This window comes from Salvelinus fontinalis, chromosome 19, assembly GCF_029448725.1.
Source record: "Salvelinus fontinalis isolate EN_2023a chromosome 19, ASM2944872v1, whole genome shotgun sequence".
In the NCBI taxonomy this organism is placed as follows: domain Eukaryota; kingdom Metazoa; phylum Chordata; class Actinopteri; order Salmoniformes; family Salmonidae; genus Salvelinus; species Salvelinus fontinalis.
The window spans coordinates 12,047,474-12,072,192 of NC_074683.1; the positions used below are offsets into that span (position 1 = coordinate 12,047,474).

The following is a 24,719-nucleotide window of genomic DNA, read 5'->3' on the forward strand; positions in this document are numbered from 1 at the left end:
GAACATTTCTGGGATCTTTTGTTCCAGCTCATGAAACATGGGACCAACACTTTACATGTTGTGTTTATATTTTTGTACAGTGTACATAATTACTCTTTGGATCACTGTCCCATGTGGTACCAGGTATAGATTTGGTGTGCTTTGTTAATGCAATATGTGCTTGTCTTTTTTTAGTGTCCTAGGGGGTGCAGAGTATACTCAGGCTCTCTGTACAATGGAGAAGGGAAGTCCTGAGCTGAGAGGAATGGCCATCTTCTCAGATCCCAGGCTTGTGGCCAACGGGTTTCAAATCACACTCACTCCAGGTAGGGTAGAATATGAATTAAAAAGATTTTTCATTATCATTGGTTGGTTAGTTAGTTGAGCCATATTTAAGTAGGACATGTAATCTTGAGTTGATAAAGACAAATGTAAAACATTCACAACAATACATGGGACCCAGCACTGAGCCCTGAGGGACACCTGTTCTTTCATTAGCGGTGTGTGGCTAAAATCATTGGGGAAGACAAGCCAGGGAAAAAATGACATATTACAACCTTGTGTTGTGATAATTGCGTTGTGTGTGTGCTGTAACCTGTTAGTTCATATGCCTTGTGACCGTGATATAGGCCTAAGGCTGAGACAATAAGAAGACAGTGACAGAAAAAATTCAGCCACACCTTTGTTTCATCACAACCTGAGAGAAATCTCTGTCCAGTGAAGTCCACAAAGCATATTGCATGTAACACAGTTAAATTACAGCATGGTCAAGCAAGATAATGTTTCTGACATTTTCAGACTACTAAACAACTATTTGCAAAGAAAGCAGGAGCTGCATCCACTGTTCCAGCACCATTTCAACTTCAACATTATCAAATTACCTATGCTTAATCTAAATACAGTGACAACTAAAAGATACAAAACACAATTTAGTCCGAACAATGTAAGCTAAATATTATGTAGCTGACCATGGTTCTGATTTCTCACAGTGTGTGTGTGTGTGTGTGTGTGCAAGTTTAAAAAAAAACATGTTGACTCACCCTACTAGTAGAGAAACGCCAATGCCATCCTCTATTTCATGTTGACGAAAAGGTCTATGGCTGTCATACAGTACACGCTTTTATTTTTTGATATCCTAGGCTACCTGGCTAAAATGCTTGCTCGCTAGCCTAACTTCATTTCATGGGCAACATTAGCTAGCCTTCTTTAACATTAGCCTTCTACATCTGGCTACATATTGAACTTCCATCCGCTCAGGCCAGGGGCACAATGTATGAATTTTCAGTGCATTCTGAAAATATTCAGACCCCTTGACTTTTTCCACATTTTGTTACGTTACAGCCTTATTCTAAAATGTATTAAATAAAATATTTTCCACATCAATCTTCCAACAATACCCAATAATGACAATGCGAAAACGGGTTTTTAGATTTTTTTTGTCTTGAGACTTGAAATTGAACTCCGGTGTATACTGTTTCCATTGGTCATCCTTGATATTTCTACAACTTGATTGGAGTCCACCTGTAGTAAATTCAATTGATTGGACATGATTTGGAAAGGCACACACCTGTAGACAGTTGAAGTCGGAAGTTTACATACACTTAGGTTGGAGTCATTGAAACTCATTTTTCAACCACTCCACACATTTCTTGTTAACAAACTATAGTTTTGGCAAGTCGGTTAGGAACATCTACTTTGTGCATGACACAAGTAATTTTTCCAACAATTGTTAACAGACAGATAATTTCACTTATAATTCACTGTATCACAATTCCAGTGGGTCAGAAGTTTACATACACTAAGTTGACTGTGCCTTTAAACAGCTTGGAAATTCCAGAAAATTATGTTATGGCTTTAGAAGCTTCTGATAGGCTAATTGACATAATTTGAGTCAATTGGAGGTGTACATGTAGATGTATTTCAAGGCCTACCTTCAAATTCGGTCCCTCTTTGCTTGACATCATGGGAAAATCAAAAGAAATCAGCCAAGACCTCAGAAAGAACTTGTAGCCCTCCACAAGTCTGGTTCATCCGTGGGAGCAATTTCCAAACGCCTGAAGGTACCACGTTCATCTGACAAACAATAGTACGCAAGTAAAAACACCATGGGACCACGCAGCCGTCATACTGCTCAGGAAGGAGACGCATTCTGTCTCCTAGAGATGAATGTACTTTGGTGCAAATCAATCCCAGAACAACAGCAAAGGACCTTGTGAAGATGCTGGAGGAAACGGGTTCAAAAGTATCTATATATCCATAGTAAAACGAGTCCTATATCGACATGACCTGAAAGGGTGCTCGGCACGAAAGAAGCCACTGCACTAAAACTGCCATAAAAAAGCCAGACTACGGTTTGCAACTGCACATGGGGACAAAGATCGTACATTTTGTAGAACTGTCCTCTGGTCTGATGAAGCAAAAATAGAACTGTTTGGCCATAATGACCATCGTTATGTTTGGTGGAAAAAGTGGGAGGCTTACAAGCTGAAGAACACCATCCCAACCGTGAAGCACGGGGGTGGCAGCATCATGTTGTGGGGGTGCTTTGCTGCAGGAGGGACTGGTGCACTTCACAGAATAGATGGCATCAGGAGGCAGGAAAAGTATGTGAATATATTGAAGCAACATCTCAAGACATCGGTCAGGAAGTTAAAGCTTGGTCGCAAATGGGTCTTCCAAATGGACATTGACCCCAAGCATACTTCCAAAGTTGTGGCAAAATGGCTTAAGGACAACAAAGTCAAGGTATTGGAGTGGCCATCACAAAGCCCTGACCTCAATCCTATAGAACATTTGTGAGCAAGGAGGCCTACAAACCTGACTCAGTTACACCAGCTCTGTCAGGAGGAATGGGCCAAAAATCACCCAATTTTTTGGGAAGCTTGTGGAAGGCTACCTGAAACGTTTGACCCAAGTTAAACAATTTAAAGGCAATGCTACCAAATACTAATTGAATGTATGTAAACTTCTGACCCACTTGGAATGTGATGAAATAAATAAAAGCGAGAATAAATCATTCTCTCTACTATTATTCTGACATTTCACATTCTTAAAATAAAGTGGTGATCCTAATCCTTTTTTACGAGGATTGAATGACAGGAATTGTGAAGAACTGAGTTTTTAAATGTCTTTGGCTAAGGTGATGTAAACTTCAACTGTATGTAAGGTCCCACAGTTGACAGAGAATGTCAGAGCGAAAACCAATCCACGAGTAAGGAATTGTCTATAGAGCTCCGAGACAGTATTGTGTCGGCACAGATCTGGGGAAGGGTACCAAAAAATGTTCGCAGCATTGAAGGTCCCCAAGAACACAGTGGCCTCCATCATTCTTAAATGGAAGAAGTTTGGAACCACCAAGACGCTTCCTAGAGCTGGCCGCCTGGCCAAACTGAGCAATCGGGGGAGAAAGGTCAGTCTGACAGAGCTCCACAGTTCCTCTGTGGAGATGGGAGAACCTTCCAGAAGGACAACCATCTCTGCAGCACTCCACCAATCAGGTCTTTATGGTAGAGTGGTCAGATGTAAGCTACTCCTCAGTAAAAATTAAAGCCCACTTGGAGTTTGCCAAAAGGCACCTAAAGGACTCTCAGACCAGGAGAAACAAGATTCTCTGCCAAAGCCTGAATGCCGAGCGTCACGTATGGAGGAAACCTGGCTTGATCCCTACGGTGAAGCATGGTGGTGACGGCGTCATGCTGTGGGGATGTTTTTCAGGGACTGGGAGACTGGTCAGGATCGAGGAAAATATTAACAGAGCAAAATACAGAGAGATCCTTGATGAAAGCGTGCTCAGGACCTCCAACTAGGGTTAAGGTTCACCTTACAACAGGACAATCGCCCTAAGCACACAGCCAAGACAACGCAGGAGTGGCTGAATGTCCTTGAGTGGCCCAGCCAGAGCTCGGACTTGAACCCGATCGAACATCTCTGGAGAGACCTGAAAATAGCTGTGCAGTGACGCTTCCCATCCAACCTGACATAGCTTGAGAGGATCTGCATAGAAAATGGGAGAAACTCGCCAGATAATTCAAATCAAATTTTGTTGGGCAAATACGTGTGATTAGCAGATAATATTGCGGGTGTAGTGAAATGCTTGTGCTTCTAGCTCCCACAGTGCAATAATATCTAACAAGTAGTATCTAACAAATTACTCAACATATACCCAATACACACACATCTAAGAAATGAATTAAGACTATATACACTACCGTTCAAAAGGATCACTTAGAAATGTCCTTGTTTTTTTAAGAAAGCAAAGAAATTGTCAATTAAAATAACATAAAATTTATCAGAAATACAATGTAGACATTGTTACTGTTGTAAATGACTATTACAGCTTTTTTCCCCTCTTCACAGTACAGCGTAAACTGGCTCTAACCAGAATAGAAAGAGCGGGAGGCCCCGGTGCACAACTGAGGAAGAGGACAAGTACATTAGTGTCTAGTTTGAGAAACAGACGCCTCACAAGTCCTCAACTGGTAGCTTCATTAAATAGTACCCGCAAAACACCAGTCTCAACGTCAACAGTGAAGAGGTGTCTCCGGAATGCTGGCCTTCTAGGCATAGTTGCAAAGAAAAAGCCATATCTCAGACTGGCCAATAAAAATATAAAGATTAAGATGGGCAAAAGAACAGACACTGGACAGAGGAACTCTGCCTAGAAGGCCAGTTTCTCAAACTAGACACTCTAATGTACTTGTCAAATCAAATCAAGTTTATTTTATATAGCCCTTCATACATCAGCTAATATCTCGAAGTGCTTTACAGAAACCCAGCCTAAAACCCTAAACAGCAAGCAATGCAGGTGTAGAAGCACGGTGGCTAGGAAAAACTCCCTAGAAAGTCCAAAACCTAGGAAGAAACCTAGAGAGGAACCAGGCTACGAGGGGTGGCCAGTCCTCTTCTGGCTGTGCCGGGTGGAGATTATAACAGAACATGGCCAAGATGTTCAAAATGTTCATAAATGACAAGCATGATCAAATAATAATCAGGAATAAATGTCAGTTGGCTTTTCATAGCCGATCATTAAGAGTTGAAAACAGCAGGTCTGGGACAGGTAGGGGTTCCATAACCGCAGGCAGAACAGTTGAAACTGGAACAGCAGCAAGGCCAGGTGGACTGGGGACAGCAAGGAGTCATCATGCCCGGTAGTCCTGACGTATGGTCCTAGGGCTCAGGTCCTCCGAGAGAGAGAGAGAAAGAAAGAAAGGAGAGAATTAGAGAGAGCATACTTAAATTCACACAGGACACTGGATAAGACAGGAGAAGTACTCCAGATATAACCAACTGACCCTAGCCCCCCGACACAAACTACTGCAGCATAAATACTGGAGGCTGAGACAGGAGGGGTCAGGAGACACTCTGGCCCCATCCGATGATACCCCCGGACAGCGCCAAACAGGAAGGATATAACCCCACCCACTTTGCCAAAGCACAGCCCCCGCACCACTAGAGGGATACCTTCAACCACCAACTTACAATCCTGAGACAAGGCCGAGTATAGCCCACAAAGATCTCCACCACAGCACAAACCAAGGGGGGGCGCCAACCCAGACAGGAAGATCACGTCAGTAACTCAACCCACTCACGTGACGCACCCCTCCTAGGGACGGCATGAAAGAGCACCAGTAAGCCAGTGACTCAGCCCCTGAAATAGGGTTAGAGGCAGAGAATCCCAGTGGGGAGAGGGGAACCGGCCAGGCAGAGACAGCAAGGGCGGTTCGTTGCTCCAGAGCCTTTCCGTTCACCTTCACACTCCTGGGCCAGACTACACTCAATCATATGACCTACTGAAGAGATAAGTCTTCAGTAAAGACTTAAAGGTTGAGACCGAGTCTGCGTCTCTCACATGGGTAGGCAGACCATTCCATAAAAATGGAGATCTATAGGAGAAAGCCCTGCCTCCAGCTGTTTGCTTAGAAATTCTAGGGACAATTAGGAGGCCTGCGTCTTGTGACCGTAGCGTACGTGTAGGTATGTACGGCAGGACCAACGGAAAGATAGGTAGGAGCAAGCCCATGTAACGCTTTATAGGTTAACAGTAAAACCTTGAAATCAGCCCTTGCCTTAACAGGAAGCCAGTGTAGGGAAGCTAGCACTGGGGTAATATGATCAAATTTCTTGGTTCTAGTCAGGATTCTAGCAGCCGTATTTAGCACTAACTGAAGTTTATTTAGTGCTTTATCCGGGTAGCCGGAAAGTAGAGCATTGCAGTAGTCTAACCTAGAAGTAACAAAGGGTCCAGAGTAACGCCGAGGTCCTTCAGTTTTATTTGAGATGACTTTACAACCATCAAGATTAATTGTCAGATTTAACAGAAGATCTCTTTGTTTCTTGGGACCTAGAACAAGCATCTCTGTTTTGTCTGAGTTTAAGAGTAGAATGTTTTCAGCCATCCACTTCCTTATGTCTGAAACACAGGCTTCTAGCGAGGGCAATTTTGGGGCTTCACCATGTTTCATTAAAATGTACAGCTGTGTGTCATCCGCATAGCAGTGAAAGTTAACATTATGTTTTCGAATGACATCCCCAAGAGGTAAAATATATAGTGAAAACAATAGTGGTCCTAAAACGGAACCTTGAGGAACACCGAAATGTACAGCTGATTTGTCAGAGGACAAACCATTCACAGAGACAAACTGATATCTTTCCGACAGATAAGATCTAAACCAGGCCAGAACTTGTTCGTGTAGACCAATTTGGGTTTCCAGTCTCTCCAAAAGAATGTGGTGATCGATGGTGTCAAAGGCAGCACTAAGGTCTAGTAGCACGAGGACAGATGCAGAGCCTCGGTCTGACGCCATTAAAAGGTCATTTACCACCTTCGCAAGTGCAGTCTCAATGCTATGATGGGGTCTAAAACCAGACTGAAGCATTTCGTATACATTGTTTGTCTTCAGGAAGGCAGTGAGTTGCTGAGCAACAGCTTTTTTTTTTTGAGAGAGAGAGAGGAATGGAAGATTCGTTATAGGCCGATAGTTTTTTCTATTTTCTGGGTCAAGGTTTGGCTTTTTCAAGAGAGGCTTTTACTGCCACTTTTAGTGAGTTTGGTACACATCCGGTGGATAGAGAGCCGTTTATTATGTTCAACATAGGAGGGCCAAGCATATGAAGCAGCTCTTTCAGTAGTTTAGTTAGAATAGGATCCAGTATGCAGCTTGAAGGTTTAGAGGCCATGATTATTTTCATCATTGTGTCAAGAGATATAGAACTAAAACACTTAAGTGTCTCTCCCGATCCCAGGCCCTGGCAGAGCTGTGCAGATCCAGGACAGCTAAGCCCTGGAGGAATACGCAGATTAAAGAGGAGTCCGTAATTTGCTTTCTAATGATCATGATCTTTTCCTCAAAGAAGTTCATGAATTTATTACTGCTGAAGTGAAAGCCATCCTCTCTTGGGGAATGCTGCTTTTTAGTTAGCTTTGCAACAGTATCAAAAATACATTTTGGATTGTTCTTATTTTCCTCAATTAAGTTGGAAAAGTAGGATGATCGAGCAGCAGTGAGGGCTGTTCGGTACTGTCTTTCCAAGCTAGTCGGAAGACTTCCAGTTTGGTGTGGCGCCATTTCCGTTCCAATTTTCTGGAAGCTTGCTTCAGAGCTCGGGTATTTTCTGTATACCAGGGAGCTAGTTTCTTATGACAAATGTTTTTCGTTTTTAGGGGTGCAACTGCATCTAGGGTATTGCGCAAGGTTAAATTGAGTTCCTCAGTTAGGTGGTTAACTGATTTTTGTCCTCTGATGGCCTTGGGTAGGCAGAAGGAGTCTGGAAGGGCATCAAGGAATTTTTGTGTTGTCTGAGAATTTATAGCACGACTTTTGATGCTCCTTGGTTGGGGTCTGAGCAGATTATTTGTTGCGATTGCAAACGTAATAAAATGGTGGTCCGATAGTCCAGGATTATGAGGAAAAACATTAAGATCTACAACATTTATTCCATGGGACAAAACTAGGTCCAGAGTATGTTGTCCTCTTGCTCCTCTTTCTATTCTGGTTAGAGACAGTTTGCGCTGTTCTGTGAAGGGAGTAGTACACAGCGTTGTACGCGATCTTCAGTTTATTGGCAATTTCTTGCATAGAAGAGCCTTAGTTTCTCAGAACAAGAATAGACTGATGCGTTTCAGACGAAAGATCTTTGTTTCTGGCCATTTTGAGCCTGTAATTGAACCCACAAATGCTGATGCTCCAGATACTCAACTAGTCTAAAGAAGGCCAATTTTATTCCTTCTTTAATGACCACAACAGTTTTCAGCTGTGCTAACATAATTGCAAAAGGGTTTTATAATGAGGAAATGGCCTTTTTACCATTTTAAACTATTAGCTAACATAACATGCCATTGGAACACAGGAGTGGTGGTTGTTGATAATGGGCCTCAGTACGCCCATGTAGATGTTCCATTAAAAAATCTGCCGTTTCCAGCTACAATAGTCATTTACAACATGAACAATGTCTACACTGTATTTCTGATCAATTTGGTGTTATTTTAATGGACAAAAAATGTGCTTTTCTTTAAAAAACAAGGACATTTCTATGTGACCCCAAACTTGTTAACGGTAGTGTACATCTATGGATGGGCGATGTCAGAGCGGAACGGACTAAGATACAGTAGTATAGAATACATTATATACATATGAGATGAGTAATGCCAGACATATAAACATTATTAGGTAACTAAGATACCATAGAATAGTAGAGATGGAGGTGGGCCAAGCTTGTAGTGTCATACCCAAGATGACTCGAGTCTGTAATCGCTGCCAAAGGTGCTTTAACAAAGTACTGAGTCAAGGGTCTGAATACTTACGTAAATGTAATAGTATTTTTTTTGTTGCAAAAATGACTAAACTTTTGCTTTGTCATTATTGGGTATTGTGTGTAGATTGATGAGGGGGGGGAAATATTTTAATTACTTTCAGAATAAGGTTGTAATGTAACAATGTGGAGAAAGTCAAGGGGTCTGTATACTTTCAGAATGCTTTGTAAGTTTGGATCAGAATCGCTGTTATAATCATTGGTCAGTACGGAGAATTAAGTTAAACCACCAGTTCAAATCCCTATCTCCATCCTTGGCTAATTTAGGAAAGGGACAATTTTCGCTAGCTTCCAGAGGAAGACAACATGACGAGATGCAAAAATTCAAGTTGTTTATGTCAATGGCGTATTGCTCTCGATGTGATACGATTGGAGGGAAGCCAAATCCAATCTATTGGTCCTGGCATACCAAAAAAGTGTCATTCACAGTTGAGCTCACTCAGTTTAGCTGAATGCTGATTGGCTATTTTATATTTTTAAATATTAAGGGAGGCCAAATTCTTGCTGGCTTCCATTGCATTCAATGCTACTGCACCCACAATGTCATACTCTTTTTGACCAGAGAGCATCAGATCGATGGCCTACACGTACAGACAGAGGGGTGCTGTTTCACTCGCTCGAATGCTTTCTCCGGGGAGATACATTGAGCCTCATGCGAATTGAAAGAACATTTTGAAACGCGGAGAGACGAAAGGTACAATTTAAAATGTTTGTAAAATATATTGGTCAGCATTTCCCTGGTCCTGGTGATGCAGTTGGACACAGTGAAAGTTTATTGACTTGTTAAAAAGGATTTAAACTTTTTTATTTTATTTTTTTACCTGTTCGATGACTTCACTGTTTTCCTGGTCTGCTCCTTTCATTTTACTTACCTTCTCTCGCTGGTACATAAAACAGTGCATTTTACAGCCCACCCTTTCCTTATGTTAGAAAATGGGCCTTTATTATTCCTTGATTCAAGCTGTTTAAAGGTCTGAAGGATTGTGCAATTCGATTTAACAAAGGTTGGGCTCACTGGACGTCATTAATGTCATAGTTCACAAATAATTTTGAAATGTCAAACATAAGAGCTGGAGTAACAGGATTATGGTAAATTATTTCTGACAGAGTTGCTGTGTCAGTATTGTTTTAGCAGTGGATGAGAGAAAAAAAAAGATATAACATTTTCCACCCAAAATGCTTCCATCATATGCAACATGTTTAAAGTTATTCAAGGTTCCGCGTTACTTTGTATGAAGTGGGTTTTCAGTGTTCAACAATTTCAAGTACCTTGTCTAGGTGCTGACTTGGGACCGAATTCCCTCTGGGGGGAAACGATAAAAATCCATCCCATTATCATTAGTCGTAGCTGTAATCCCTAGCTTTTCAATGTTTCGCTTTTCAGTCAGTATTTGTGTTTATTTTTGTTTTTCATATGACATCCACACAGATTATCTGCATTGTAATGTGTAAACGTGTTCCCTATTAATAGTGTTTGGTGTTAGATGGTACTGAACAGTCTCAAATACCTTGAATGGCTGTGAAAGCTAAAGCAAACTACTCCCCATCCCCCTTGTCTTCAGTTGGTGTGATCTTATTTTTTCTTGCGGTTGAAAAGTGCAAAAGGCCTTCTCCAAATCCTGGTTGTTTTTAGTGCCGGTATGGGTCACCTTAGTTGACTTTGGCATTTTGCCAGGCACTGTGCCCTCACAGTGGGTTTGTACCACAGTGTGCAGGTGAAGATAATGGCTGCCCTTTAGAGAGGGAAGAATTTCCAAGTATTTTTGTTGCCAATCCCAGCAGGTGGGTGTGAATGTGAGACTAGGTAGCCAGGATGGAGCGATTGCCAACGATAGTAGCAATATCAGATTTTTAACAGTAATGTAATATTGCTCCCATTTCTGGTCATAGGGGAAATGAGAGCTGGTATTATAATGGTCACAGTGGTTGTTGTCTCCGAGGTCTCTTAGAACTTAAGTTGTGCTATGTTTTATCCTACAGAATAGCTTAGTGGCGGCTTATTGGCCCAAATTTGATCCTTTACCAGTGCGGCCCCTATTTCATTTGCTTTCCTTTCGCCAATGTTTTTCCTCATTACTGAGTGATTAATGCAGGGCGACTGTATTGTCTTGAGTCACCTGCCGCTACAAGTAGTTAACCCATATCATCTGGATGCAATAGAGAAATGTGTATCGTGATTATTTGTTCACAGGCAAGGGTTTTGCCTCATAGTAGCACACAGGGTTGGGGAGTAACTGATTACATGTGTTTAAAGTTACATGGGATCTGATGGAAAGATGGCGCCAACAGAGAAGGGCGACATCTTAAGAGTTCCAACCCAACTTTTGACTTTTTTGTGTTCATTTTAACTTTTTTTGGACAAAGTTCATACTAGTATCACATATGACCGCCACACACTTCTTTACATCAGATTGACAGTTACTAACCTCGATTTCAACTTCAAATCCGACTCTGACTCAGCTGTTTCCTTGTTCATACTGGACCCCATTCCTTTGTTTCATGGGCTACCAAAACACAGAAGGCGTGGACACGGTAGACGAGCCGGCATCCTGGTGAGATTGAGACGAAGAGAAAGCCGACCGGCACGCTCTATTGGCAAATGTCCAGTCACTCGAGAATAAGATGGATGAGCATCTTTCAAGAGTCTCCTATCAGAGAGACTTGAAAGAAACGTGGCTGGATGACTCTATGTACATAGAACTCAGTAGTTTCTCCATGCAGCGGCACGATCGGATGAAGGCGGCCTTGGGCAAGTCCAAAGGGGAAGAGGTGTGCCTCTTCATAAACAACTGGTGCACTGCTTCCAGTGTGAAGGAAATCTCTAGCTTTTGCTCACCTGATATAGAATACCTCATAGTAAGCTGCAGACCCTTTTGTCTACCAAGAGAGTTTTCATCCGTAATTATCATGGCTGTCTACATCCCTCCACAAGCCCACACCTCTGACACTCAACAAACTGAATGGGGGCAAAAACAAACAAGAAACCACTCAACCAGAGGCAGCTTTTCTGGTGGGCGGAGACATTAACGAGGGCAGACCTTAAAACCATTCAACCTAACTTTTACCAACACGTCTCCTGTGCCACTAGGGGCACAAACTTTAGACCACTTTTATTCTAGACACAGAAATGCACACAAGGCCCTCCTTCGTCCTCCCTTTGCCATATCTGACCACGACTTTATTCTCCTGCTTCCTGAATACAAAGAAAAGCTCAAACAGGAAGTACCAGTGACACGCTCAATACGGAATTGGTCTGAGGAAGCAGAAGCGAGGCTACAAGACTATTTTGCTAGGGTCAATGCTATCCGAGATCCTTGGGACGTCACTACCCTAAACCTAACGTTAACCCCTACCCTAAACATAAAGATAAGGAAACCATTATTAAAAACATTTTGGCATGTATTTATCACCTTAGTTTAGTGCCTAAAATATCTCCATGTCTACTTCAATTCATTTTTTTTAACTGGTACCGGGGACCTTCAGACGAGTCTTGTGAGGCTTGTGGGCGTATTTGAGCAATAGATTTGTAAAATGTAATAACTTCACGAAAAAGGGAAGGGGTCTGAATACTTTCCGAATGCACTGTACATGGCCATTAAGGCAAAATCTTTCTTCAAGATGAAGTAAAAGCAGGGTCAAATAATAAGCATAGTGTTTGAGGGTGCAACAGGTCAGTACCTCAGCAGTGAATGTCAGTTGGCTTTTCATAACCAAGCATTCAGAGGTCGAGGCAGCAGGTGCAGTAGAGCGAGAGAGAGGGAGGTTGTCAAAACGGCAGGTCCGGGATAGGGTAGCACGTCCGGTGAACAGGTGCAGGGAGAACAGCAGAAACTGGATCAGCAGCACGACCAGATGGACTGGTGATGAGGACAGCGAGGAGTTGTCAGGCCAGGTAGTCCTGAGGCATGTTCGTTGGGCTCAGGTCCAACGGGAGAGATAAGCGAAATGGGAGAATTAGAGGGAGCATACCTAAGATCATGCCTGACACCAAGTAAGACAGGAGAATTGCACCAGATAGGACAGACTCACCCTAGCTTCCCTGGCACATAGACTATTGCAGCATAGATATTGGAGACTGAGGCGGGGGGTTGGGGAAACTGTGGCCTCGTCCAAAGTTACCCCCAGACAGGAGATAACCCCACCCACTTTGCCAAAGCACAATCCCCACATCACCAAAGGGATATCAACAGACCACTAACTTTACTACCCTGACACAAGGCTGAATATAGCCCACGAAGATATCGCCCTACTACACAAGCACGAAGGGGTGCAATGCCGGACAGGAAGATCATGTCAGTGACTCAATGCACTCAAGTCAAGTATAGTGAATAAAGCCTGGTACGTGATGCACCTCTCCTTGGGAGGGCATGGGAGAGTGCGAGCAAGCCAGTGACTCAGTTCCATTAGGTTCAGAGGCAGATAATCGCAGTGGAGAGAGGGGAGCCGGCCAGCAGACACAGCAAAGGTGGTTCGTCATGAGCCAGACTACACTCAATCATAGGATCTACTGAAGAGATCGGTCTTCAGTAAAGACTTAAAAGTTGAGACCCACTCGGTGTCTCACATGGATCGTCAGACCATTCCATAAAAATGGAGCTCTATAGGAGAAAGCCCTGCCACCAGCTGCCTCCAAATTCTAGGGCCTTGCGTCTTGTGACCGTAGCGTATGTGTAGGTATGTACAGCAGGACCAAATCGGAGAGCTAGGTAGGAGCAGGTTCAAGGAATGCTTTGTAGGTTAGCAGTAAAACCTTTAAATCAGCCCTAACCTTAACAGGAAGCCAGAGTCTAGCACTGGAGTTCTAGTCAAGATTCTAGCAGCCATATTTAGCACTAGCTGAAGTTTATTTAGTGCCTTGTCCGGGTAGCGGAGAGTAGAGCATTGCAGTATTATAATATTGAAGTGACAAAAGCATGGTTTAGCTTTTCTGCATCATTTGGACGAAAAGTTTCAGATTGTTGCAATGTTACGAAGCTGTAAAAAAGTGGGTCTTTAAATAATTTTGATATGTTAGTCAAAAGAGAGATCAGGGTCCAGAGTAATGCCGAGGTCCTTCAGTTTTATTTGAGAGCTGTACTATCTTCAAGATTCATTGTTAGATCCGACAGCAGACCTAGAAGTAGCATCTCTGTTTAGTCCGAGTTTAAAAGCCATCCACTTCCTTATGTCTGAAACACAGGCTTCCAGGGTTGGCAATTTTTGGGCTTCCACATGTTTCATTGAAATGTACAGCTCTTTTTAATTGTTTTATTTAACCTGGTAGCCCAGTTGAGAACATGTTCTCATTTACAACTGCGACCTGGCCAAGATTAAGCAAAGCAGTGCGACAAAAACAACAGTTACACATGGGATAATCAAACGTACAGTCAATAACACAATAGAAAAATCTGTATACAGTGTGTGAAGTAAAGAGGTAAGGCAATAAATAGGCCAATAGTGGTGAAGTAATTGCAATTTAGCAATTTACATTGGAGTGATATATGTGCAGAGGAGGATGTGCAAGTAGAAATACTGGTGTGCAAAAGAGCAGAAAAACATATGGCGATGAGGTAGGTGGTAGTTTGGATGGGCAATTTACAAATGGGCTGTGTACAGCTGCAGCGATCGATAAGCTGCTCTGACAGCTGACGCTTAAAGTTAGTGAGGGAGATATAAGTCTCCAACTTCAGTGATTTTTGCAATTCGTTCTAGTCATTGGCAGCAGAGGAGTGGAAGGAAAGGCGGCCAAAAGTGTTGGCTTTGGGGATGACCAGTGAAATATACCTGCTGGAGCGCGTGCTACGGGTGGGTGTTGCTATCGTAACCAGTGAGCTGAGATGAGGCGAGGCTTTACCTAGCAAAAACTTATAGTTGACCTGGAGCCAGTGGGTTTGGCGACGAATATGTAGCGAGGACCAGCCAACAAGAGCATACAGGTCGCAGTGGTGGGTAGTAGATGGGGCTTTGGCGACAAAACGGATTGCACTGTGATAGACTACATCCAATTTGCTGAGTAGAGTGTTGTAGGCTATTTTGTAAATGACATCACCGAAGTCAAGGATCGGTAGGATAGTCAGTTATATGAGGGTATGTTTGGCAGCAGGAGTGAAGAAGGCTGTGTTTATTTTTTTATTTATTTTTTACCGTTATTTTACCAGGTAAGTTGACTGAGAACACGTTCTCATTTGCAGCAACGACCTGAGGAATAGTTACAGGGGAGAGGAGGGGGATGAAATGAGCCAATTGTAAACTGGGGATTATTAGGTGACCATGATGGTTTGAGGGCCAGATTGGGAATTTAGCCAGGACACCGGGGTTAACACCCCTACTCTTACGATAAGTGCCATGGGATCTTTAATGACCTCAGAGAGTCAGGACACCCGTTTAACGTCCCATCCGAAAGACGGCACCCTACACAGGGCAGTGTCCCCAATCCCAATCACTTGGGATATTTTTTATACCAGAGGAAAGAGTGCCTCCTACTGGCCCTCCAACACCACTTCCAGCAGCATCTGGTCTCCCATCCAGGGCCTGACCAGGACCAACCCTGCTTAGCTTCAGAAGCAAGCCAGTAGTGGTATGCAGGGTGGTATGCTGCTGGCAAAATGTTGCAAAATGGAAGCCGATTCTAGATTTAACTTTGGGTTGGAGATGCTTAATGTGAGTCTGGAAGAAGAGTTTACAGTCTAGCCAGACACCTAGGTATTTATAGTTGTCCACATATTCTAAGTCAGAACCGTCCAGGGTAGTGATCGGGCAGTGATCGGTTGAAGAGCATACATTTAGTTTTACTAGCATTTAAGAGCAGTTGGAGGCCACGGAAGGAGTGTTGTATGGCATTGAAGCTCGTTTGGAGGCTTGTTAAAACATTGTCCAAAGAAGGGCCAGATGTGTACAGTATGGTGTCGTCTGCATAGAGGTGGATCAAAGAATCACCCGCAGCAAGAGCGACGACATTGATATATACAGAGAAAAGAGTTGGTCTGAGAATTGAACCCTGTGGCACCCCCAGAGACTGTCAGAGGTTCAGACAACAGGCCCTCTGATTTGACACACTGAACTCCATCTGAGAAGTACAGTGGAAGTCAGAAGTCTACATACACTTAGGTTGGAGTAATTAAAACTCGTTTTTCAACCACTTCACAAATTTCTTGTTAACAAACTATAGTTTTGGCAAGGCAGTTAGAACATCTACTTTGTGCATGACACAAGTCATTTTTCCAACACTTGTTTACAGACAGATTATTTCACTTATAATTCACTGTATCACAATTCCAATGGTTCAGAAGTTTACATACACAAGTCTGGTTCGTCCTTGGGAGCAATTTCCAAACGCCGGAAGGTACCACGTTCATCTGTACAAACAATAGTACGCAAGTATAAACACCATGGGACCACGCAGCCATCATACCACTCAGGTGGTCTCCTAGAGATGAACGTACTTTGGTGCAAAAAGTGCAAATCAACCCCAGAACAACAGCGAAGGACCTTGTGATGATGCTGGAGGAAACCGGTACAAAAGTATCTATATCCACAGCAAAACGACATAACCTGAAAGGCCGCTCAGCAAGGAAGAAGCCACTGCTCCAAAACTGCCATAAAAAAGCCAGACTACAGTTCGCAACTGCACATGGGGACAAAGATCGTACTTTTTGGACAAATGTCCTCTGGTCTGATGAAGCAAAAATAGAAATGTTTGGCCATAATGACCATCGCTATATTTGGAGGAAATAGGGGGAGGCTTGCAAGCTGAAGAACACCATCCCAACCGTGAAGCACGGGGGTGGCAGCATCATGTTGTGGGGGTGCTTTGCTGCAGGAGGGACTGGTGCACTTCACAGAATAGATGGCATCAGGAGGCAGGAAAATTATGTGGATCTATTGAAGCAACATCTCAAGACATCAGTCAGGAAGTTAAAGCTTGGTCGCAAATGGGTCTTCCAAATGGACAATGACCACAAGCATATTTCCAAAGTTGTGGCAAAATGACTTAAAGACAACAAAGTCAAGGTATTGGAGTGGCCATCACAAAGTCTTGACCCCAATCCCATAGAAAATTTGTGGGCAGAACTGAAAAAGCGTGTGCGAGCAAGGAGGCCTACAAACCTGACTCAGTTACACCAGCTCTGTCAGGAGGAATGGGCCAAAATTCACCCAACTTATTGTGGGAAGCTTGTGGAAGGCTACCCAAAACGTCTGACCCAAGTTAAACAACGACTTGCCAAAACTATAGTTTGTTAACAAGAAATGTGTGGAGTGGTTGAAAAACTAGTTTTAATGACTCCAACCTAAGTGTATGTAAACTTCTGACTTCAACTGTATCTACCTCCAATACTTCGTACCTCTGCACATTGATCTGGCACTAGGAGTCCCTGTATATAGCTCCATTCCTGTGTATTTTAATTTATTCCTTTAATGTATATCTTTTTTTCATATCATTTTTTAACTGCATCATTGGGAAGGGCTCATAAGCAAACAAGCGTTTCACAATAGTCTATACCCGTTGTATTCGGTACATATGTCCAATACAAATTAATTACAAAAAGACTAACTGTAATCAGTTACAAATCAAATGTTATTGGTCACATGCACATGGTTATCAGATGTTATTGTGAGTGTAGCGAAATGCTTGTGCTTCTAGTTCCGACTGTGCAGCAATATCAAACAATTCCACAACAGATACTTAATACACACAAATCTAAGTAAAGGACTGGAACAATATATAAATATATGGATGAGCAATGACAGAGCGACATAGGCTAAGATGGTATAGAATACAGTATATACCTATGAGATGAGTATTGCAAATATATAAACATTAAAGTGACTAGTGTTCCATTTATTATTGGGGCCAATGATCTCAAGTCTGTATGAAGGCAGCAGCCTCTCAATGTTAGTAATGGCTGTTTTAACAGTCTGATGGCCTTGCGATAGATGTTTTTCAGTCTCCCTGTCCCAGCTTTGATTCACCTGTACTGACCTCGCCTTCTGGATGGTAGCGGGGTGAACAGGCAGTGGCTCGGGTGGTTGTTGTCCTTGATGATCTTTTTGGCCTTCCTGTGACATTGGGTGCTGTAGGTGTCTGGAGGGCAGGTAGTTTGCCCCCTGGTGATGCGTTGTGCAGACCGCACCACCCTCTGGAGAGCCCTGCGGTTGAGGGTGGTGCAGTTGCCGTACCAGGCGGGTGATACAGCCCCGACAGGATGCTCTCATCAGGATGATACAGCCCCGACAGGATGTGCATCTGTAAAAGTTTGTGAGGGTTTTAGATGACAAGCCAAATTTCTTCAGCCTCCTGAGGTTGAAGAGGCGCTGTTGCGCCTTCTTCACCACACTGTCTGTGTGGGTGGACCATTTCAGTTTGTCCGCGATGTTACAATTTTGGACAGGTGACTAGTAACTAATTGATTACATTTAGAAAGTAACCTACCCAAGCCTAGTAGCACATTGTTTGGTGTATGCAAAACATTTCTCTCCACTGTGGTAATATTTTTCATATATACTGAACAAAAATATAAATTCAACATTCAACAATTTCATAAATTGCAAATAAATTCATTAGGCCCTAATCTATTGATTTCACATAAATGGGAATGCAAATATGCATCTGTTGGTCACAGATACCTTTTTTTTTCTTTTGGAAAAAAAGTAGGTGCGTGGATATGAAAACCAGTCAGAATCTGGTGTGATCACCATTTGGCTCATGCGGCGTGACACATCTCCTTCACATAGAGTTGATCAGGCTGTTGATTGTGGCCTGTGGCATATTGTCCCACTCTTCAATGGCTGTGCGAAGTTGCTAGATATTGTCGGGAACTGGAACACGCTGTCGTACTCGTCGATCCAGAGCATCCCAAATGTTTGTTTCACTCCTGCACGGTCTTAGCAGCTTACAGGAAATGTGTACAGATCTTTCCCACATGGGGCTGTGTATTATCATGCTGAAACATGAGGTGATGGCGGCGGATGAATGGCACGACAATGGGCCTAAGGATCTCGTGACGGTATCTCTGTGCATTCAAATTGCCATAGATAAAATGCAATTGTGTTCGTTGTCCGTAGCTTATGCCTGCCCTTACCATTACCCCATCGCCACCACGGGCACTCTGTTCACAATGTTGATATCAGCAAACCGCTCGCCCACATGACGGCATACACATGGTATGCGGTTGTGAGGCCGGTTGGAGATACTGGCAAATTCTCTAAAACAACGTTGGAGGCTGCTTATGGTTGAGAAATAAACGTTACATTTTCTGGCAACTGCTCTGGTTTACATTCCTGCAGTCAGCATGCAAATTGCACACTCCCTCAACTTGACATCTGTGACATTGTTGTGTGACAAAACTGCGCATTTTAGAGTGGCCTTTTTATTTTCCCTAGCACAAGGAGTACTTGTGTAATGATCATGCGGTTTAATCAGCTTCTTGATATGCCACACCTGTCACGTGGATAGATTATCTTGGCAAATGAGAAATGCTCACTAACAGGGATGTAAACAAATTTGTGCACAAAATTATACAAGCTTTTTGTGCGTATGGAACATTTCTGTTATCTTTTATTTCAGCTCATTAAACATGGGACCAACACTGTATACTTTTTATTCAACAACATTGTATGCCATTAGGATCATTTTCCGCCTCAATATTTTGTTTCCAGTCTGCAAAGACATCGTAATAGTCATTTAGCACTCTATTTGGCCCCTTGGTTGTTTTACTTGGATCCCAGTATGGGTGTAAATCACAATATTTATTTATTATTCTTTCCTGGAGATAGTTGTTAGTGTCTGGAGTATATTAATCCTTGTTTTCTGCTTTCTTTGGCCAGGGTCCTCGTCCACTGAGAGACATCTGGAAGTGACAGCGATGGCCGAGTGCGTGCCTTTCCTCGGTATGGAGGACCTCAGGGAGATCCTTACAGCTGTTCTGCACAGGAATGCTAAGACCGTGCAGGAGTGCCGGCCGCTAAAAGTCACCAACTACCTTCAGGTAAGAAATAAACATTGATTCGTGTACCTGAAAATAAGGCTCACTTACACAATAACAAATATATGTGTGAATATGCAGTGCCTTCAGAACGTATTCACACCCGTTGACTCTTTCCACATTTTGCTGTTAAAGCCTGAATTTAAAATGTATTCAATTTAGATTTTTTGGGGGGTAAAACAAAACAAAAAGCAGACATCGAATATCCCTTTGAGCATGGTGAAGTTATTAATTACACTTTGGATGGTGTATCAATACACCCAGACACTACAAAGGTACATATGTCCTTCTTAACTCAGTTGCCGGAGAGGAAGGATACCACTCAGGGATTTCACCATGAGTCCAACTGTGACTTTAAAACCGCTACAGAGTTTAATGGCTGTGATAGAAGACAACTGAAGATGGATCAACAACATTGTAGTTACTCCACAATACTAACCTAATTGACAGAGAGAAAAGAAGCCTACAGAATACAAATATTCCCAAACATGCATCCTTTTTGCAACAAGGCACTAAAGTTATACTGCAAAAAAAAATAATGGCAAGGCAGTTAACTTTTTGTCCTGATCACAAAAAGTGTTATGTTTGGGGCAAATCCAATACAACACATTAAAGTACCATCTCCATATTTTCAAGCATATTAGTGGCTGCATTGTGTTATGGGTATGCTTGTAATCGTGAAGGACTGGGGAGTTTTTAAGGATAAAAAATTTACGGAAAGGAGCTAAGCACGGGCAAAATCCTAGAGGAACCCTGGTTCAGTCTGCTTCCCCCCCAGACACTGGGTGACGAATTCAACTTTCAGCAGGACAATAACCTAAAACACAAGGCCAAATCTACACTGGAGTTGCTTACCAAGAAGACAGTGAATGTTCCTGAGTGGCCGAGTTACAGTTTTGACTTAAATCTACTTGTAAATCTATGGCAAGACCTTAAAGGGTTTTCTAGCAATGATCAACAACCAGTTTGACAGAACTTGAAGAATTATTAAAAGAATAATGGGCAAATTTTGCACAATCCGGGTGTGGAATGCTCTTAGAGACTTACCCAGAAAGACTCAGTTGCAATCGCTGCCAAAGGTGCTTCTTCAAGGTATTGACGTGTGTGTGTGTGTGTGTGTGTGTGTGTGTGTGTGTGTGTGTGTGTGAATACTTATGTAAATGACATTTTTCTGTATTTCATTTTCAATAAATGAGCAAAATATCTAAACATGTTTTCACTTTCATTGTCATCTAGCAGGGTTGGGCAACTCCAGTCTTCGAGGGCCGGATTGGTGTCACTTTTCCTCCACCCCTAGCAAACGAAGTTGATTAATCAAATTGCATTCTAAACTGAAGATCATGATTAGGTGATTATTGTTCGCTGGAGCTGGGGGAAAACTGTGACACCAATCCGGCCCTCTAGGACTGGAATTGCCCACCTCTGTTATAGAGTATTGTGTGTAGATGGGTGAGAAAAAAACATTGATTTAATGCATTTTGAATTCAGGCTGTAACACAACAAAATGTGGAATACGTCGAGGGGTATGAATACTTTCTGAAGGCACTGTGTGTGTGTATGTGTAAGGTTCCTATAGTGTACTTTCCTGTGGGTAAATGTAGGATGGTTAAATTGATGTGAAGGTCTTGAAAGCCCTTTATCATGTGATGAAAGTAGAGATGGAGTCAAGACTGGAACACTCACAGCCAGAGACCCATTGAGACCTAGACCCTGTATATTGACATCATGAGACCAAGACCAATTCATTGTGATGAAACGAGACCAAGAGAAATAATACATTCTCTCTAAACATTTTGGTATCCGGCTTCCAGGTTTAAGAAGCAAGGTAAGTAAGAGTAGCCATGTCCAAACCAGAATGGCCCATAGGGCAAAAGCCTACCTCTTGTTTGTATCATAAAACAGCTTGATGTACAAGTACACACCCTGGACAGGTTGCTAGTCTATCACAGGGCCTTACCACAAATCCATCTCCCCAACACCCAACCTTCCAATCTCAGGGCAGATACTCTTACCCCAAGACCACTGAGTTGGCCAGAAAGCAAGGTGGTGCATCTTGACCACATGAGTTTAGAGACTACAAAAAACAATGGTATTTTCTGATACTATGAGCCGAGATCAAGACCCAGACCAGGATAGTGGTGCCAAGAAGCAGACACCTTTCCAAGACCCAATGTCGACATCAAGACCACTAGATCAAGACTATCTCTAGGTGAAAGCCAAATATACTGATTATGTTGCCTTTAATGCATGATGGTGTGTTCCGCTTGAAGGGAGAAGCTGTTCGACTGGCCCGTCAGCTGCCTGTGACCCTTGCCAAAGAGGATGTGGAGGACACACTTTTGCGGATGCAACAGCAGCTAGAGGAGACCAGCCAAGCCTGCATCCATGGGCAAGCCTTTTTCCACCACCTTTCTGATATTCCTGACACCGAACAAGAGGCGCTGAAGATCATGTCCAATATTTTGTAGCTTTGTTACCTTTTTGTTACCTTTTTGTTACCTTTTCCATGGAAGTATAGAGCTAGTTAAAACAAACCCTGGATAAAGTGCATTTGGAAAGTAATCGGACCCCTTGACTCTTTCCACATTTTGTTACGTTACAGTCTTACTCTAAAAGGACTTAAATTGTTTTTTGTTCATCAATCTACACACAATTCCCCATAATGACGACGCAAAAACAGGTGTTTAGACATTTTTGCAAATGTATTCAAAATAAAACATTTACGTAAGTATTCAGACCCTTACTCAGTACTTTGTTGATGCACCTTTGGCAGCGATTACAGCCTTGAGTCTTCTTGGGTATGACGCTACAAGCTTGGCACACCTGAATTCGGGGAGTTTCTCCCATTCTTCTCTGAAGATCCTCTCAAGCTCTGTCAGGTTGGATGGGGAGCGTTGCTGCACAGCTATTTTCAGGTCTCCAGAGATGTTCGATTGGGTTTGGGTTCTGGCTGGCTGACATTCAGAGACTTGTCCCGAAGTCACTCCTGCATTGTCTTGGCTGTGTGCTCTTGGTCGTTGTCCTGTTAGAAGGTGAACCTTCGCCCCAGTCTGAGGTCCTGAGTGCTCTGGAGCAGGTTTTCATCAAGCATCTCTCTGTACTTTGCTCAATTCATCTTTCCCTCGATCCTGACTAGTCTCACAGTCCCTGCCTCTGGAAAAACATGGTGCCAGGTTTCCTCCAGATGTGACGCTTGGCATTCAAGCCAAAGAGTTCAATCTTGGTTTTATCAGACCAGAGAATATTGTTCCTCATGGTCTGAGAGTCCTTTAGGTGCATATTGGCAAACTCCAAGTGGGCTGCCATGCCTTTCACTAAAGAGTGTCTTCTGTCTGGCCACTCTACCATAAAGCCCTGATTGGTGGAGAGCTGTATAAATGGTTGTCCTTCTGGAAGGTTCTCCCATCTCCACAGAGGAACTGTGGAGCTCTGTCAGACTGACCATCGGGTTCAATGTCACCTCCCTGACCAAGTCTCTTCTCTCCCAATTGCTCAGTTTGGCCGGGCGTCCAGCTCTTGGAAGAGTCTTGGTGGTGCCAAACTTCTTCCATTTAAGAATGATTGAGGCCACTGTGTTCTTGGGGACTTTCCTTGCTGCATTATTTTTTTTGGCACCCTTCCCCAGATCTGTGCCTCGACACAACCCTGTGTCGGAGCTCTACGGACAATTCCTTCCTCGTGACTTGGTTTTTGCTCTGACATGTACTGTCAACTGTGGGACCTTATATAGACTGGTTATGTTACCACAGGTAGACTCCAATCAAGTTGTAGAAACATCTCAAGGATGATCAATGGAAACAGGATGCACCTGAGCTCAATTTCAAGTTTTATAGCAAAGGGGCTGAATACTTATGTAAATAAGGTCTTTCTGTTTTTTATTTTTAATACATTTGCAAAAATTTCAAATCTATTTTCTCTTCATCATTATTGGGTATTGTGTGTAGATTGCTGAGATTTTTTATTTATTTAACCCGTATTTGAAGATCTGCTTATAATTAAGATGTGGTGTTCCTGATTTATAAAAAAAAATGCAGGTCTTCATAATAAATGGTTTTATGTGTGTATTTACTAATGTTAATGAAAGTGAATAAATGCATGGTATACAATTAATTATTATTTTTTACATAGTTTAGTTATGCAAGCCGTAAGGTTACAAGAAACGTCCATATTCAGCTTATCGACTATCTAATATATGCATTATATTTCGATTTTGCACAACACTTTTAATTCAGTCTACAAAGTAATAATAAATATTCTGAATAAGTTTTTGTTGATGGATGAATTGGTCATCAAATTTGATCTGATCTTCATCTAGGTCACAACAATAGACACAGTGTGCTTCAACTAATAACACACAAATTATTGTATTTTTCTTGTATATATTGAATAGATCATTTAAACATTCACAGTGTAGATTGGAAAAAGTATGTGAACCCCTAGGCTAATGACTTCTCCAAAAGCTAATTGGAATCAGGAGTCAGCTAACCTGGAGTCCAATCAATGAGACGAGATTGAAGATGTTGGTTAGAGCTCCCCTGCATTATAAAAAACACCCACAAAATGTAGGTTTGCTATTCACATGAAGCATTGCCTGATGTGAATCATGCCTCGAACAAAAGAGATCTCAGAAGACCTAAGATTAATAATTGTTGACTTGCATAAAGCTGGAATAGGTTACAAAAGTATCTCTAAAAGCCTTGATGTCCATCAGTCCATGGTAAGACAAATTGCCTATAAATGGAGAAAGTTCAGCACTGTTGCTACTCTCCCTAGGAGTGGCCATCCTGCAAAGATGACTGCAAAAGCACAGTGCAGAATGCTCAATGAGGTTAAGAAGAATCCTAGACTGTCAGTTAGACTTACAGAAATCTCTGGAACATGCAAACATCTCTGTTGACAATTCTACAATACGCAAAACACTAAACAAAAATGGTGTTCATGGGAGGACACCATGGAAGAAGCCACTGCTTT

General features: G+C 42.5%; 1 protein-coding gene across 1 annotated transcript in view; it reads left to right on the forward strand.

Moving 5' to 3' along the window:
• The window catches only part of pms1 (PMS1 homolog 1, mismatch repair system component), a 60,574-nt gene extending 36,720 nt beyond the window's left edge, over window positions 1-23,854 (forward strand). The window contains exons 11-13 of the mRNA XM_055870797.1: window positions 175-305; window positions 19,591-19,751; window positions 22,019-23,854. Of these exons, the coding sequence (XP_055726772.1) occupies window positions 175-305; window positions 19,591-19,751; window positions 22,019-22,216 (490 nt within the window). The 3' untranslated portion in view covers window positions 22,217-23,854. The remainder of the gene's footprint in view (window positions 1-174; window positions 306-19,590; window positions 19,752-22,018) is intronic.
• Window positions 23,855-24,719: the final 865 nt, after the last annotated feature.